Here is a 17,160-nt window from a genome sequence, read left to right on the forward strand (position 1 = left end):
GACTCCATCCCAGGACACTGGGATCGTGACCTGAGCCAGAGGCAGACCCTTAACCCACTGAGCCACCGAGGCGCCCCACTTCTGAAAGCACCAGTTTTGAGCTTTGGATCGTGTCATTCGAAGAGTCACCCACATACAGCTGTTGCACATGCCTACGCTGAGTGCAGTTACCCGGAGTAGCTGAAAGGAAACTGGACAGAACTGTACATGATGTCAAATTGTCGAACGTGCCCAAGCATGGGACTGCTGGCACGGCTCTGACCTCGCTTCAGGATGTGTGCCGTTGGTAAATTCAAACTGTGGGGAAGGTTTCTGGTGAGTTGCAAGATAAAAAGGAGGTAGTAATTTGATAGACAAATGGAATGTGGTCATTTTTCTACCTGTGCCGTAAGGACAAAACCACATTGTTAATGTTATTCAAACATACACCTGTCCGGCTTCTGTTCTTCATGTCATTCTGTCATGATTCGTACAAAACGTGCCAAAGCTGATTTTACAAAGATTAAAAACAGAACTGAAAACTGGTGCAAGCAAACGTAGCCTCAGTAAGGCTGGGGGGTTTTCGAAAAAATTTTTGAAAGATTTTCGAAACACAATACTTGGACCAGATAGGAAAGATCAAAGTACTGCCCACAGGATTGTTTCCGTAAAGGACCACGAGTGGTCACAGTTCAAACAAACTGATTTGTACTTAAGCTTCGACCGCTCCCTTTGAGCTGACTCAGTGTGACTCACTTCGAAGATAATTAAAACAGATTAGCCTGACAAACTGATGATGCTCTCCACGGGTGAACCGGAAGACCAGACTGTGGCCTGTCCTGCTGCTGAGGACACTGCTGCCCCGTCTTTTACTCCATGTCCAGCCACAGCAGATCCCACCCCTGGGACCCGGTGGAAGCAGAGGGAGAAGTTCTGCACACGGGAACCCAGGACGAGAAAGGGGACTTAAGAAGTGAGAGTGAGGGAATCGTCCCTTTCTTCATATGGTTTCCTTCAAGGCTCAGAATTTAAGCGAACGCCACCTGAAGGCTGGCAGCCAGAGTGACCGTGTCTAGGACTGGCCTGAAACGAATAATAGGACGTCAGGTGGCCATGTGCCCCGCTAGGGAACCAGAGGCCAAGGAACAGCCATCCCAAATCATGCTGCTGAGTGTCCAGCTGGTTCCCACAAAGATTCGTGGCTAACTGACCACAACTGAATCTAATCTTGGTCTTGAGTGTGAGGGGGGTAGCATCTCTTCCTGGTCATACTCAACCTCCAGAAGGACTGGATACACCGCAAGTGTGCCCTTCACTTCGAATGTTCTCGTAAGCTTCATTGCTGTGGTAAATTAAAGGGCAAGCCAAGTTCTCTAGGGAATTCTTTCTCAGCTCGAAACTAAAGGAGGTCGTTCGTGCTTAGTTCACAGCACTGTTCTTTCCGATAAACACTGAAAAATGCAGTTAGTGTCGACGGAAGGCACATCAGGAGAATATTAATTTTTAACCTGCTACCGTGTATGGAGAGGTGTCAGTATTACTTTGTCCACCTGGTCTCTTGAAACTTATGCCCAAATTGAGGATTTTTAGGAACAAGTGTTTTGAATTTTAATTTGAAAATTTAAAAATACCTTGGGGTAGCTATTTTAAAAAAGGCTTCATGTGATAATACAAGTACCTCACTGAATCTCCTTGACGTCTTCCCTTAATGTTTCATACTTATTAAGTTTTCATGACGCAAATAATGAAGATGCATCAAAAGCAGCCAGCTGCTTGGAGAACTTTGCAATGAGTTTTTAGGCAATACGAATAATGATAGCTAATTTTGCCAAATTCATATCTTGCACAGTTATTTCTAAAAGCAGAGCCCAGGGGTAATTTCTCCTACAGGATCCTCCTAGTCGTTTAGAATCATCAGCCCCATCAGTCACCTGGTCTCTGAAGGTGAGGGATGCAAAGCTTCATCAGGCTGCCTAAGTCTGTGGTCTCCCTTCTGCGCTTCTGCAAACACTGGACCTTTCACCCATTGGCAACCCTTAGCCTGGGTGGGAGACCAATCAGAAGTGGTAGAGGGAGACAGCTTTCACAACAGAGCAGATGTTAATTTCACTACCGGGCTTGTGGGCTTTATTCAAAGACTCTATTGTGAGTCTCTTCTTCGTGCCAGGCACACTGGCAAGCACCACAATAACAGATGAATAAGACATGCTCCATACCCTGAAGAAGCTCGCAGGCCAGAGCGGGAACTGGTGCATAAAAATACAATTAATGATATATTTTGAAAGTGACCTAGAAAAAGTGTCAGTGCACCTCGTACAGATGGAAGGGTCAGAAAAGGCTTTCTGGCGAATGTGTTACCTTGTTACCTAACCAGACTCTGAAAAGACTGCGAGAATGGAGTCGGGCAAATAGATGTTGAAAAGCAGGGAGACTTTCCAGGAGGCAGGAAAGTAAGCAGCTGCTGCATGGTACGTGTAGGGGATTACAAACTGTTCAGAACCGCCGGAGCATCATGTTTGAGCAAACTGGCCACGTGCACATCAGAGTGGGGTGTCTGTGTTTTTCCCAAAGCAAAAGTGGGGCTTCCCTCAAGGTGATACTTGGGTTCTCCTTGCTTATGGCTGAAGACCAGATTGAGGACAAGGTCCTGGCTCTCTCATCATCCTCTCTTCCTAAAACTCCAGCCCATCCAGGTACAGATGTTAATAGACAGCAGGATGGGTAAGGAGAAGGCTTGGTACCTCCACATATACACGCTAGGAAGATGAGTGGGAAAGTTCAGGATTAGAAAGGACGGAAAGTAGGGAAGAAGGAAGAAAAAAGAAAAAAAAAATGACATGTATGATTCCTTCTGGGAATATTTATTTTTCTAAAAACTACAAAGGATAACAAAAAAAATGAGCCCAACTTTTGTATTCAGGGTACGGTTGCATAAACCCACACAGAGAACAGTCTTGTGCAGTTACCGAGCTTCAAGGGCACTTTGCCGTGCCCTGTTGAGCAGGATCAGGACAATCAGGTGGCACATAATTAAAGCTCCCTTCCAGAAAGCACCAAGAGCCCTCTGTTCCAAGGAGAGGAGAAATTTACATTTTATCCCCCGTTTCCGTGACCAGGCCAAGCCTAATGGAATCTTGCCTTTATATTTTCTCCTTCCTAACAAAGGAATTCGGGGCGCCTGGGTGGCACAGCGGTTAAGTGTCTGCCTTTGGCTCAGGGCGTGATCCCGGCGTTGTGGGATCGAGCCCCACATCAGGCTCCTCCGCTGTGAGCCTGCTTCTTCCTCTCCCACTCCCCTGCTTGTGTTCCCTCTCTCGCTGGCTGTCTCTCTCTCTGTCGAATAAATAAATAAAATCTTTAAAAAAAAAAAAAAGGAATTCAGTCTTCCAGGAGAGAAGCAACACAGCAGAGAGGTAGACCTGAGGTCTGCTACATGGTATTTGGAGATTTTGCACAAATTACCCAACCTCTCAGAACCCCAGGTTCTGAATACCTACTTCACAGAGTTGCTGGGGATCAGATGAGATCCTGTTATGGGCATTCGAGCTCCCATCTTTCAGAGTCCACACAATAAAAAGAAGTAAATATGAGGTTGATCTTTTAAGGAGGTAACACATGAAAGACAGCTTACCTTTTGGAAAAGACATCTGGTGACTTCACCTTAGTAAAAGAAGGGATTTGCTTCTCATCTTGGATTTTCAGTTGTATAGGCCGTTTTACTCCCCAGGAAATGTCCAACATTCCTTCAACAATTGGTTCTCCATCTTCTGTCTGGGGAAGAAACCAATCATCTCAAACATGGTTTTTGTAATATTTACAGAAGGCAAATCTTTTAACTGAAAATATAGAACTCAAGTCTATAAGACATCTTAATAGACAAAAATAAATTCCCCAGTGAGGTTGTTTGGCTTTTCAATTTATCCTCAAAATACTTCATTTTCGGGGGCGCCTGGGTGGCACAGCGGTTAAGCGTCTGCCTTCGGCTCAGGGTGTGATCCCGGCGTTATGGGATCGAGCCCCACATCGGGCTCCTCCGCTATGAGCCTGCTTCTTCCTCTCCCACTCCCCCTGCTTGTGTTCCCTCTCTCGCTGGCTGTCTCTCTCTCTGTCAAATAAATAAATAAAATCTTTAAAAAAAAATACTTCATTTTCGGAAACAGCTGTAACTAGCCAAGTAAGTCGTAATGGTAATGACATGCCCACAAGAGGGCATAGTATGTTAAAATGCTTTCTGAACTCCACGATTCTTCAATGAACTGGAAGTTTAATTAATTCTGTTCTCTTCAAAATAAAGCAGAACTAAACACTATACTGAACTAGAAATCAGAAGAGCAGCTTTTCAGAGACTTAGTGGCTGCTTCCTCATTTCTGAACAGGAAATTTTAACTCACAAAATTATTATGCAGAATGAGTGAAAAAGGTAAGAAAGCAGTGTTAAATGTATAACAGAAATTATTTATTTGAAAAAAGTCAAGAGCATTTGACTAATTTTTAAGTTGGAAATATAACGAAAGAAGGAAATTCCATGCCAACACGGACTGTGAACACTTACTTATTCTGTGGGTGTAGATATTAATACCAAAGTATATTTCCATAGAACTTATTTTGTAACCAATTTTTCTCTTGTCTATGTAAAAGCCTTTCTGTTATTAAAGTAACATGTTGTCATTATAGAAATTTCAAAAAAATATAGAAAATAGGAAGAGTCCTATTCCAACTCTCCAGTAACAACTATAACATCCAGTGACTACTATTCTTATGAAAAATCAATTATTAGAAAATGTAAATGACTCCATTTTTATTTGAGAGGGTAATGAAAACTCCAGACTCTGGAATCAGACAGACCTGTGTTTGAACCCTGGCTCTGCCACCTCCCCGCTGTGTGACCTTGGATGAGATGCTGAGCACATTTAAACCGGCTGCTTCTGAAGAACAGACTGACGTCATAATAACCCCTAATTCATAAGACCCGACATTTAATAAGTGCTCAATAAGTAGTATTGCTTATTATTTCTTTGGCTGATAAACTTACTTTCGAGTCACTCCTGAAACAAAGTCGTGCTCTTTCTCCCACTTTTGAGTTCCGGGGTTCAGCGTACTGAGAGATCAGGTTACCAGTCGGTTGTTTTTAACACCCGACCAAGCATAATCTGGCCTCTGAAGTGGCACTACGCGATGCAGGTCCTACGTTTTCCTTACTGATGTATAGCATCCCTTCTTCGTTTAATTGTACTCCAATTAATCCCTGACAGCAAAATCAATCAATCAATCACAGAATACTCTTCTGAGATTATTAAATTCTTGCTTTCAAAAAGAAATACCCCAAACTACTATCACACAATGCTAGGTTTTCTCATGTAAGGAATATCAGAATATTTTTTAATTTCACAAAGCATTTCTTTCGAGATTAACTAAATAAGTTATCACAGAGGGCTTGGGTACGCTTACTTAATCTCGTCTGAATCCGTAGGCCTCTTCTCTTCTAGATCTACCCACCATTCTTGGTGATCTCAAGGATCCCCCTATGCCGTCTCTAAACTAAACGCTTCCGACTTTATATTTCCAGCCCAAACCTTCCCCCTGAACTCCAGTCTTCCAGTTGCCTACCTGACATCCAATTTAATATCTTCCTGATTAACTCAGGATCTTTCTCCCATGAATATTTCCTTCTCCAAGTTGCTCCCATTTTGGCAAATAGTACCCTTATCCTTCCAGTTGCTCAGGCCAGGAATTTTAATCTTTCTTTTGAACTCAACAACCAAAGCATTAGCAAATCCTATTAGCTCCACCTTAAACATATATCCCTAATGTGACCACACTCACTGTGTCCACTACCATGATCCCGGCCCACCCCACCGTCATTGTTTGCCTGGAATATTGCAAGAGCTTTCTTTCCCATTCTTTTCTTGCCCTTTGCTATACTCCCCATTGCTAGAGAGATCCTTTTAAAATGAATCCTTTTAGATAATGTCCCTGTTTTACACAAAACTCCCTTTGGCTTTCCATCTCCTTCCAAGCACGTACGAAGGTCTTCACAATGCTCTACAAGACCCACACTCTCTGGTGCTTTCCTTTCACAGTTACGTCTCTAGCTGCTTTGTCTGCTCATGCCCCGTTCTCTTAGGATCCCTGCTCTACCGGCTCCCCGGCTCTACTTCAATTACCCTAGCCAGGCTCTGGCCCCTTACTCTGGCTGCTGTCTCTGTCCGGAATGTGTGTCCCACGGACTTCTGCAAAGTTGGCCTCTTCACATCCTTCAGAGTCTTCGGTCAAATGCTCCTCTTCCCCCACCCCACTTAGATCCCTGAGCCCTCTTCCCTGCCTTGCTGCTGTCCACAGCCTTTATTACCATTTGGATATATTGTATATTTTGTATCTTATCTGTCTACTATAATGTAAGCAGCATAAAGGCAGGACATTCTGTCCAGTTTCTTCACTGCTCTATCTGCAGCATGGTCTAGAAGCTACATGGTAGACAATCAATATTTGCTTAATTAACCAGAGATTAAGAAAGCTACATATTGGGGCGCCTGGGTAGCACAGTCGTTAAGCGTCTGCCTTCGGCTCGGGGCGTGATCCCGGCGTTCCGGGATCGAGTCCCACATCGGGGCTCCTCTGCTAAGAGCCTGCTTCTTCCTCTCCCACTCCCCTGCTGTGTTCCCTCTCTGGCTGGCTGTCTCTCTGTCACATAAATAAATAAAATCTTTAAAAAAAAAAGAAAGCTACATATTCGTAGCTTTGAACAGTGTCTGTTATGGTAACCAAGGATATTTAGAAAATTCTGAATTCTAACTTTATTGACCAGTGAGTAAAGATGGAAAGATTAAGTTACTTCATGTAATTTTTGAAAATTAAATGACTTTTGTATTATAAATTGAACACTGTTCATAGAACTGGAAAGAACATGTCTCAAATTATAAGTTCATTATGTCAAAATTCAAACATTTTCCTAAAGGAAATAAATATCAACATTATGAATTTTGTAGAAACTTTAAGTAAAATATAAACAATAATTTTTTTTAAGTTTTGACCTGTTCTTACATTTTCTTTAATTATCTTTACAATTACATATAGTAGAGATCAAAGATATAGGACATTATTGAAATAATTTAAAATTATGCCCATTTCTTTGTAAAGAGATTAGTTATCTCCTTCTTCTATCTATTATATTTGGGAAGGTAACTGAAATATTCAATCGAGCTAAATCATTTAACTTCTCTAGTAAAGGCCAGAGTGGTTTGTAAGTTTCCTTCTGTCCCAATGGCAGTTTTAAGCCAAATCACAGTGGCCTGAAGTCAATGCTCGACCATCGAATTTGAAGATTTGAATCAGCGATAGAAAAGTCTAAGGTTTCCTGGGACCAGGAAGATATTGAAAAGAGGTGAAGTGAGCTCCATTAGAATATAAGACTGAGTGGAGAGACATGTGGAGAATGAAGCATTCAAAGGAGAAGAGGAAGAAAAGAAAAATCTAAGGCCGGTTTGTACAACAGCCTACCATTTGCACTCCTAAAAATGCTTTCTAGCTTCAGGACTTTTCTGAATTGTTTCTTTCACATTTTAAAATTTGTTATTATAACATAGTACACATCCATTGGAATCTAACTGATTCATTTTAACAACCAAATCAAACTATGTTACAGCCTATGTCATATTTATTCGAGCAACCCCCCATCAGTATAGACTTAAGATAGCTTCAAATTTTCTCCGTTACAAATGATGTCACCGTGGGATGACACCACTTTCTCTACACGTTCTGGTACATTTGTCACAAAGTATTATGATAGATTTTTGCTATGCAAAAGATATTTATTTATACACTGTTTTAAAATAGAAAGTAAATAGGTCATTATAATTATTTTTAAATGTTTTCCTATCTCCAAAATTGCTTAAAAAGTCACATGTTCCAGGACTGGAATCTTGTGATATAGTCTAAAAATAAAAATCATGATCGAGTCAAAGGTTCACCTGTTTTTCCAGTCCACTTGTGCTGCTAGACTAGGGACTCCAACTCATCCTGATTCCTCTATACTTTTATGGAATTTCTTTCTGTGAATCAAACTGTGTTGTATTTCTTTGATGGGCTTACCTGTCCGTATAAAATATGCAGATTTTTCTGGTTCCCATAAAAAATGTTATAGGTCTTCAATAAAGAATTAAGTTGTTCCCTAAAAAAGAAGTTACATTTGGTTACAATCAGGCTCTTTAACAGTAAGAGGCAATAATAGTGCATTCAGTTCATAGAGGTATGAGATAGAAACGGTGACAGGAGACAGCCACAAAATAGAGATCTGGTTTCACATTTCTTTTTGGTTTTGCAACATTTGCTCAGCCTAAATTAAGTGCCTAGTATGTGCCTGACATCGTGCTTCCTACCCGGGGTATAGTAACAGTTCGGAAATGGTCACTGCTCCCGAGTTACTTATCCTTTGTGGCAGGTGGGCTCTGGCAGTGGGAATATTGGTTCCTGCCCCTCCTCTCTCCTTCCCCTGCACCCCCACAGCCTAAGATCCTTACCCTCCCTAACTAACCTACTGGTCCGGGCCATCTTCTCTCACCTGGATTACTGCGACAGTCTCCTAAAAGCTTCCTGCATCTGCAGTCTGTTGTAACAGAAGGTATTATTTTAATGCAAATTTGATCATCTCTCTCTTTGGCTCAGAACTTTATTCAGGATAAAAGCCAACATCCTTCCAATGACTTAAAAGGCCAGATACAATCTGGTCTTCTGTTTCCCTTTGATCTCATTTCCTATTATTCTTTCTTTCACTCACTACAGTCTAGCCACTGGCCTCCTTACTGTTCCTTGAGTATTCAGGAACATTCTCACCTCAGGGCCTTTGCACTTGCTGATCCCCCTATTCAGAATGACCTCTCCTCTTACCCCTCACCCAGTGTCACACTGTTTACACATTTTCTTTAACTCTTTACTCAGAATTCACATTGTCAAGGAGTCCTTCCTGACCACTCAATCTAAAGGTTTGCCTTCTTCTAACATTCATACCCTGCTTTCTTACCTCTGCCCCTTTGTCACCTCTAACCTGCGTATATTTTACTTATTTGTCTTATATTCAGTCTCTCTCACCAGACCATAGCTCCACGAGAATAGAAGAGCTTGTGTGTTCTGTTTGCTCTATATTCCATGTGCCTGGAACAGTGTTTGGCACATAGTAAGAACTCTATGAACACCCATTGAATGAAACTATCGAAGAAATTCTTATTCCTAAAAAATGAAACATACCAAATAAAGGGGGGGAAAACTTTTTTATATAAGCAGTTTAATGGGGAGAAATCTCATATTAAATTTCCAAGTCTATCATTTGTTTAAATTCTTTTGATCCTCAAAATCTGTCTCCCTCCCATAAGAATACTGGCTCTACGAGGGCAGGAATTTTGCTCTGTTTTATTCATTATTGTCTTCCCAGTGCTAGAGCAGAGACTTGTTCATAGCAAGCTCTTAATCAATAAATACTTATTGAATACTGAATGACAGAATTCATGCATATTGATTTCTATGCTTGAGATCATGGAAACGTACTCTTTCCATCTGGCCTTGTAATTTTAATGTGCACTCTTCCAAGGTTCTATGCACTTCACACAATCACCACATTAAAAAATTCTTCAGAATGCCTCCATGTTATGGTTCCATCTCCAACCGAGTTACTTCAGAATTTCAGCGTTAATGAATATTTCTGCTCTAAATATCATTGCACACACAAGGGACTTGCTCCCTTAGAGTCATTACTGTGGGATATTTCCTAAAAACGATTGTACTGGTAAGGAACATGAACACTTTTATAGCTCTCATTATTGAGTACCAAGGCAGCATATAGAAATTTCTGGTTCACTTGGGATGCAACTCCTGAAATGCTGAGCTGTGAGAGTTGTTATTAAGGCAAATGAATTTTTATATAATCTTATTCCCTCAGCTTCCTTTTCTGATAAAACTGCACAATAAGATATGGTACAAGTATCCTTCAAAGCATTTACTTCAGGACCATGTATAATTAGAAGATATTCTCTGGGATCAAGCCATTTAGAAAATGTTTCTGTACCTGAACAGAACCTGACTAAATCTTCTTCCACAGAAATAAGTCCCCAGATGACCCAGGGAGTCAGCACACGGTGGTCCTGAGCTGTGTGTGTTTATTAATGAAATTTTATTATAATGTAGCCACACAAATTTGTTTGCTTATTGTCTGTGGTTGCGTTCCTGCTGTAAGTGCAGAGTTGAGTAGTTGTGTCAGAAACCACATGACCCACAAAGCCTAAAATATGTATTATCTGGCCCTTTACAGAGAAAGTCAGCCAACCCCTTCCAATTATAACACGCAGTAGTGAATACCACAGAAGTTGATCATATTTTTCTTAACACAGGCAGGATCGTTCTGCCTGAATACTAATGGCACTTTGAAGGATTCCAGAGTGTGGAAGAGTAGTAGAGCTTACTAAGATGAAGTGTTGGGATAAAGTGAGGAATTAGGAGAAAAAAGCTCACAAGTTATGTAAACAACTATAGCAAAGGTGAATACGTTGCAAATTTGAAAACATGATTACGTTTTAATTGTATATACCTTACCAGAGGAACTTCTGGAGATGAATTTTTTGTGTATCGGATGAAACAATGGGTCCACTATAACACGGCTAATAAAACCTAGCCTGCAACACGTTAGTCTGACTTGTTGGCACTGGAGGCACAAGGACGTGAAGAGTGATTGTCGAGTTGATCATGTGTCTGCCTGTGTCCTCTAATAGCAAATGGCTGTTTACTCATGCATTCATCAGCCACCGTGCGAGCCCAGTCAAGAAGTTCGGTCATACTCTGAGGTTGGATGAGAGCTTCAAGCATAGACGCTGCCTACAGTGAACTCTGGACGGGGGGAATTAGACACAAGGAGTGTGAGGAGCTTACCAGGCAAAGAGAACGTTCACAAGGACATGGAGCTGTGCCTACAGTTTTTGTGGAGAAAGCTCAGCATGTCGGGATCTAAAAGTGGAACATGCAAATGGGGACTGGTGAGCAATGAGCCGGAGAAACGAGTAGGAACCTCGTGAGCCATTTTAAGAAGCTTAAAATTCTACCCTGCAGGCAGGGTGCAGCTACTGAACGTTCTAGGCAAAAGAAAGACATGATGATCAGGGCCACTAGGGAATGTACAGGAGACAGATTTCAGGACAAGATGGAAGCAGAGAAATGGGTGGGACTATTGCAACAGTACCAGGATGGAGAAGCGGAGCAAGGCTGTGTTCCATGGAAAGGAGCTCAAGTGTCCTACAGGTACAGAAGGGAATGAGGTCTAGATGGGCCCCAAAATAAGTATAAGGATTACATGATTTAGAATGTCCAAAGGTAATCACAAAAGCCTTGTCTAGGTGGTCCCTAGTCAGGAAAGGGGGCAGTGATTTAATATACACTCTTCCCTGTCGATGGTGATTGTAACAGATTTTTTGAATCCCCTTAAATGTCACATATGGACCTTCTTCCCCTCATGAAAGGAAACAAGCATCTGTGCACCTTTCCTTCTCAGCCACCAAAATGTTTCCCACCTAGCCTCGGTCAGACTGCTAAGTAACTCTTCAGCCGCCCAAACAGAGCTATAAAATGGGTGATAAGAAATGGATTTCACATCCAATCTTCTCAGTTTACAAATCTGTGATGTCTAGAAGCCACAGGGATGCCCAAGAAATAGACATAGGTTCAAACAGCTTACACATTTTATGTTTGATACATAAGAAATTGATTTTCTGATAGCTTGGTTTTTGGAACATGAAATACTGCATCGTAATATATAACAAGGTTTTTAAAAAAGCATCAAACTGTATATAATATGGATAGTGTTTTAAAGATTTATTTAGTTAGTTAGTTGAGAGAGAGAGAGAGCAAGTGCACGCACAAGCAGGGCGGAGGGGCAGAGGGAAAGGGAGAAACAGACTCCCTGCTGAGTAGGGTGCCCAATGTGGGACTTAATCCCAGGACCCTGAGGTCATGACTCGAGCCAAAAGCAGCCGATTAACTGACTGAGCCACCCAGGCACCCTGATACGGGAAGTGTTCTAAGAAAACTGAAGAATGGCAAACGTCCATATAAACTGGACTTCTAACTAAACGAAGGGATAGAAGAATAAGCTTCTCAAGACAGAAGCTGGCACTGTGCACTGGCAGTGCAGAGATCGGATCCTGATAGAGGCTGATGGACACCCAGAATTATTCACAGCAGCTCATGAAGCGTGCTAACCACAAGAGACTTCACATGGGAAAGACAGGTGCAGGGCAGGGATGCGGAAGAGGGCTAGGGCTCCTGTTCCTTTAAGGCTCCCAGCTTGGTTTTATGAGCAACAGTGGATCCAGAATTTGCTGTAAAATGCTGAGGTGTACTTTGTACTTTGTGGCCTGAATTGCAGCTGCTCGGCAGATGGGAATTACCCACACGCTGACGTCTGCCATGAATAATGGACTTAGCAAGAAATGAGTTCCTCAATCTTATCATGCTATTTAGCTGGCCGGAAGAAACAAGTTTTATTTGATCTTATAAGACTGTAATATTCATGGCCACGGGACAGCATGATGGATGGGACCAAGTTATGCCTTGCATCCATTGATAGAATGGATGTCAAATATTAGTTGTAAGAAGAGTTCCCGCTCTCGTTTCAGTAATGATATACAGTGTAATGAAGTGGATACCCAATCCCTTTCCTGGAAACCAAAAACCCTGTCCCACTCTTGGCTTAGTGACTCTTACTATTTGGACCCAATAAAGGCAAACCAGAAATACTGTTGAGGCTGCCACGTGACACGAAAGAAACTAGAGAAAAATACAACCCAGCTTAGCCACGGAGGGCATATCTGGCCACGGTTGTGCTTCCTGAGTTTATGTGACTTCCGCCTCGTGGAGACTTGCTGAAACATGCCCGGGCTCAGATGAGGCAGAGCTGAACCACACTGGGACAGTGGCATTAGAAACGACCTCCTGCTGTGCGTATTGCCCTGTTTACGAGCAGGAGCCTGAAACTTCTGAAAGAGTATCTTCAAAGAGATGAAAAAATTGAGGCAGAATAAAAATGTTAATTTGCTGTCTTATACATTTAGTTTCCCCTCCCCCCAACACACGTGGATTTTGTTCCTCATGTTTAATTTTAGCTATGAGATCAACAATTTTGTGTGAGGTTAAAAAAACTGAATTTAAAGCTGACTATGTTTTTAATAAAATAACTATGAATGAAGCATGTCAAGGTGGCCCAGCTGGGACCACGGGCTGGGAATCAAGACGGTGATCTATTTTATGGGTTGTAGTTCTGTCTACTTCCCAAACTTTATATGATACGTGCAGAAAGCCATTATAACGTCATAGTTTTACTTTCATAAACACGTAATAGAAACTCCTGTGTGTCTTTGGAAAGGTGGAACCAGGAACTAAGACAACAGAAAAGAGTAAGTAGAGCTTTATCACAGAGCCATTTGCCAAGACTAAGCGTCATTTCATGTTACTGACGTCTGCGTGATGTCTGCAAACAATAGCAGAATTCTCTTAACCGACTTTATCCTTCATTACTGTCAACTTGAATCCTGGAATTAAAATGGCAAACTTCTGCAGCTGCTCTCCTACCAACTGCTCCAGCTCCGGGTCCTTTTGCCTTTGGCCTCCCCTCCTGGCTCACAGGAAGAAAGAAGACGGTAATAAAAAAACATTAAAAATAAAAAATAATAATAAAATAAAATAAAAAAAAAGAAAGAAGACTGCCTTTCAACCTTTGCATAGAGACCTTCCTCAGCAGGCAAAGTAGGTTATTCGCATTTCCATTGCAAATGAAGGAGTTGGGCTCCACAGTCTGAAAACAGCAAAGTCGGAAAGAGGAGGGCTATCAGATGGCAGCAAAAACGCACACCCTAAATGAATGGGAAGCCTCAAATTTGTCTACTTCTCCTGACTTCCTTTGAAGGGACTGCCCTTGTCAAAAAGGAAAGGTTTCTACCATTTCTAGTAATTCTGCTAAAGTATCAGTAATTATTGCTGGTGGTCGGGATGAGGGTGCCTGTGATTATTTGCTTTGTTCTTCCAAACAGCCTGTCCTGAGATCCAACTCCCTCTTCACTGATAAAAAGGACCTGGGAGTTGCACGAACTGCACTATAAATCTACTCAATAAGGGAGTATAACCAGACTTGCCTCTCCTCCAGCACAAGCACCCCTCGGCTGCTTTCGGCCGTTTCGGACTTCTGTATTTTCTGGGTATAAATCTTTTCCTGGTGAACCCTGCCAAATCTGGCCCAGAGCCCTTAGTGGATTGAAGTGTCAGCTTCTCTCAGGTCCTCAACCCCAAGAACTCAGGTGAGAGCAAAAGGATGAAAGGCTCAGGAATAATTTTGTAGTATTACAAAGAAACTTGAAGTGATGGCTAGCTGGTGGATACAAAACAAAGAAAAACACCCGAAGTGGTTTCTTGATGATGAACTCTACCACTGAAGAGAGGGGCTTTCGCTATACAGAATAATGTCAGTAGATGTGGATAAGACCTAAAAGACGGGGTAAAAAGGGAGAGGCAAAGGAGCGCATCATTCATCAAAACGCCAGCGCTTCTAAAGAAAACTGGCCTGCACTCTAGATCTGACATCTGATTTTTTTTTTGAACATTTTATGTATTCTTTTGAGAGAGAATACAGGCAGGGGGAGAGGCAGAGGGAGAAGGGGGAGCACCCCGCTGAGCAGGGAGCCTGATGTGGTGCTCATCCCAGGACCCTGGGATCATGACCTGAGCCGAAGGCAGACGCTTAACCGACTGAGCCACCCAGGCGCCCCCGACGCGTGATTTTTAAGAGAATCCCTTTCTAAGGGTAAATCTCAGTATTTGATATTTTAACACACAGCCTGTTTTCCTCAGATAAGGGAAGATACTTATCTATTCTCTTTTCCTTTAGGGATGGGCTTTAAAAGATTTTTATGAAAAAGCTTTAAAAAAAATTCACAACCTATTGTTCCAGTTGGCGGCTACAATGAGCTGCTCCCAGATCAGCCCCTGTTTCTGTTATATAAGCAGATGAATTCCTAGGGGCGGCCCGAGCAATTGGCGGACAGGAAAGAAAGAAGGAAGGAAGTCTGTCTGTGCTCTGTAACCGTCTTCTCTGGCCTGACACACGGGGAAATACGGTCTCTGGTTCACAGCCCTCATATTATTCACAAATCAGCACCGGTTTTTATATTTCTATTCCAATGCAAAGTAAGGACTTGAAACCACAAACACTTTGATGAAATAGTCCCTTTTCTTGTTGCAGCTGGGTGTTTTGGAGAGAACAGCTACCCATGTGTGAATAGCGTTAGGGCTGAACAGGAGACCCTATTTACCTGTTTCCTTTTGCTTTTTCATTTCCAGAGCCTGCCCACATTCCTTGGCTCTGGCCCCCTTTCCATCTCAAAGCCCGCAATGACCATGCTCAGCAGCCTTGCTCTGACACAGACTGTCCTCACAGAGCTCACCTCCTCTCCCATATTTAAACACCCTTGGGATTACATTGGGCCTCTCTAGATAATCTCTCTGTTTTAAGGTCAGTGGATTAGTGATCTTAATTCCCCTTTGCCATGCAATATAAAATATTCGCAGGTTCGGAGGGTTAGGATGTAACCATCTCTGGGAGGCTGTTACTATGTCTGTCACAAGATTTCAGAGTGACTCCTACCGCAGTGTTGTCTGAACACCCGGGAGGCATCTTGTTAGAAATTAAAATCTGTATTTTAACCAAGATAACCATGAAATCTGCCATGTACATTAAAGAGAAGCCCTGGTGTCATCACTTTGCCCCTCGATATGAAACAGTATTTAAGAGTAGCGCATGGCAAAACACTAAGGTCCCGATTTAGTGCTCCAAGGTTGGCTATTTCCATACTCAGGCATGATCAGGGAAATTCGAGGGGTTACTATGTAACAGACAATGTAACAGAGGCTGGGGGTTCTGTAGGGTATCCAGCCAATGAGGCCCCTGCAGTGATGGGACCTCCTTTCTGTAGGAGGAAGACAGAAGAAAACAAAATAGCAAAATCAGAAATAGGCTAATTCGACGTGGGGCTAAGTGCTCAGAGAACAGGATCATGTGACACAGTGCGTGGTGGAGGACATGTCAGAAGGGGCCTTCAGGAGGACTGACATATTCCGCTGAAAGCACAAGCATGGGAGGGAGCCAGCCATGTGAAGAGTCAAGGAGAGAGTCCCAAGCAAGAGATGCATTGCCCTGAATACAAGACTAAGCTTGGCATGTTCGGAGGAGACAAAGAAGGGAAGAGTGGTTAAAGATGAGGGTCTAAGGGACCTCCAGGCCAGATCCCGTTGGACCTTAGAGCCCTCTCATGGTAAGGAGTCCGTAACAGGAACCCTGGAGGCGTCAAGCAGGAGGATGCCTCACACTGTGAAGGGCCGTGCTGGCTGTGCCGGCTGCCGGGGGCAGTGGCTATGGGGACAGGGGATGGAAGCAGACCTCCCCATGAGGAGGCCGCCGCAGCTCCCCAGGCAAGAGATAATGGTGGCTTGGCCTGGATGGGGCGGCGGGCTTGGCTTCTGGAGGGGGAGCCAGCTGGACTTGCTGCGGGGCTGGGTGTGGAGAAGAGGGAGTGGAGCACCTGGCTTGGTAGGTAGCTTATACGGCGATCTTGCTTCTCATTCTCCCATGTGTTAAACTTTCATTTCAGGTTTTTCGAATCCAAGCCTCATAGACTTTTCAAACCAGCTGACGAGTAAACACAAGTGTGCCACGCGACTCTGGTCTTTTTTGCAGCGGACACGGGCTGCCTGTAAAATAACACCCTTTGTGTACGAACAGCTGGAGGCTTCTGTGGTTGTTGAGGGTGGCTACCTGTCTCCTCAGGCCGAGGCCCGTTCCCTCCAGATGGGGGAATGAGCTGTCTATGCTGTTAATTCATCAGCAGCCTCTTGGACCCCTGGGGTTGTTACCAGAGTGTCTGAAATGCAGCAGGTGGTCGGTGGTCCTCGGGGCCACGTCCCTGAGCAGAAGCTAAAGACAGGAGCTCTCCTGGTACACAGGCTCTTGCCTCACTCTTCTGTGACGCTGCCATGACTCTCACCACTGAGTCTCCTTCCGTTTGAAACAATATCTATTAAGTGACTCCCTCGTGTCACTTCCGGTCATCCGCCACACACTCCACGCTCTACACAGAGCATGGAGAACATACCGTAGCATCT

At 43.1% G+C, this 17,160-nt stretch overlaps 1 protein-coding gene across 5 annotated transcripts in view; it reads right to left on the reverse strand.

The window, feature by feature from the left end:
* RASSF6 (Ras association domain family member 6) overlaps window positions 1-17,160 on the reverse strand; it is a 54,476-nt gene that overhangs the window by 22,017 nt on the left and 15,299 nt on the right. For 4 of the 5 annotated variants that reach the window (XM_048211737.2, XM_057309649.1, XM_057309650.1 and 1 more), the window contains exons 3-4: window positions 8,068-8,146; window positions 3,611-3,750 (exon numbers count right to left, since the gene is read on the reverse strand). In XM_048211737.2, coding sequence (XP_048067694.2) covers window positions 3,611-3,750; window positions 8,068-8,146 — 219 coding nt within the window. Of the gene's footprint in view, window positions 1-3,610; window positions 3,751-5,011; window positions 5,225-8,067; window positions 8,147-17,160 lie in introns of those variants that run through there. The other variant, XM_057309652.1, reaches the window with a different exon arrangement.

Source organism: Ursus arctos, unplaced genomic scaffold (assembly GCF_023065955.2).
Source record: "Ursus arctos isolate Adak ecotype North America unplaced genomic scaffold, UrsArc2.0 scaffold_9, whole genome shotgun sequence".
NCBI classification, from domain to species: Eukaryota; Metazoa; Chordata; class Mammalia; order Carnivora; family Ursidae; genus Ursus; species Ursus arctos.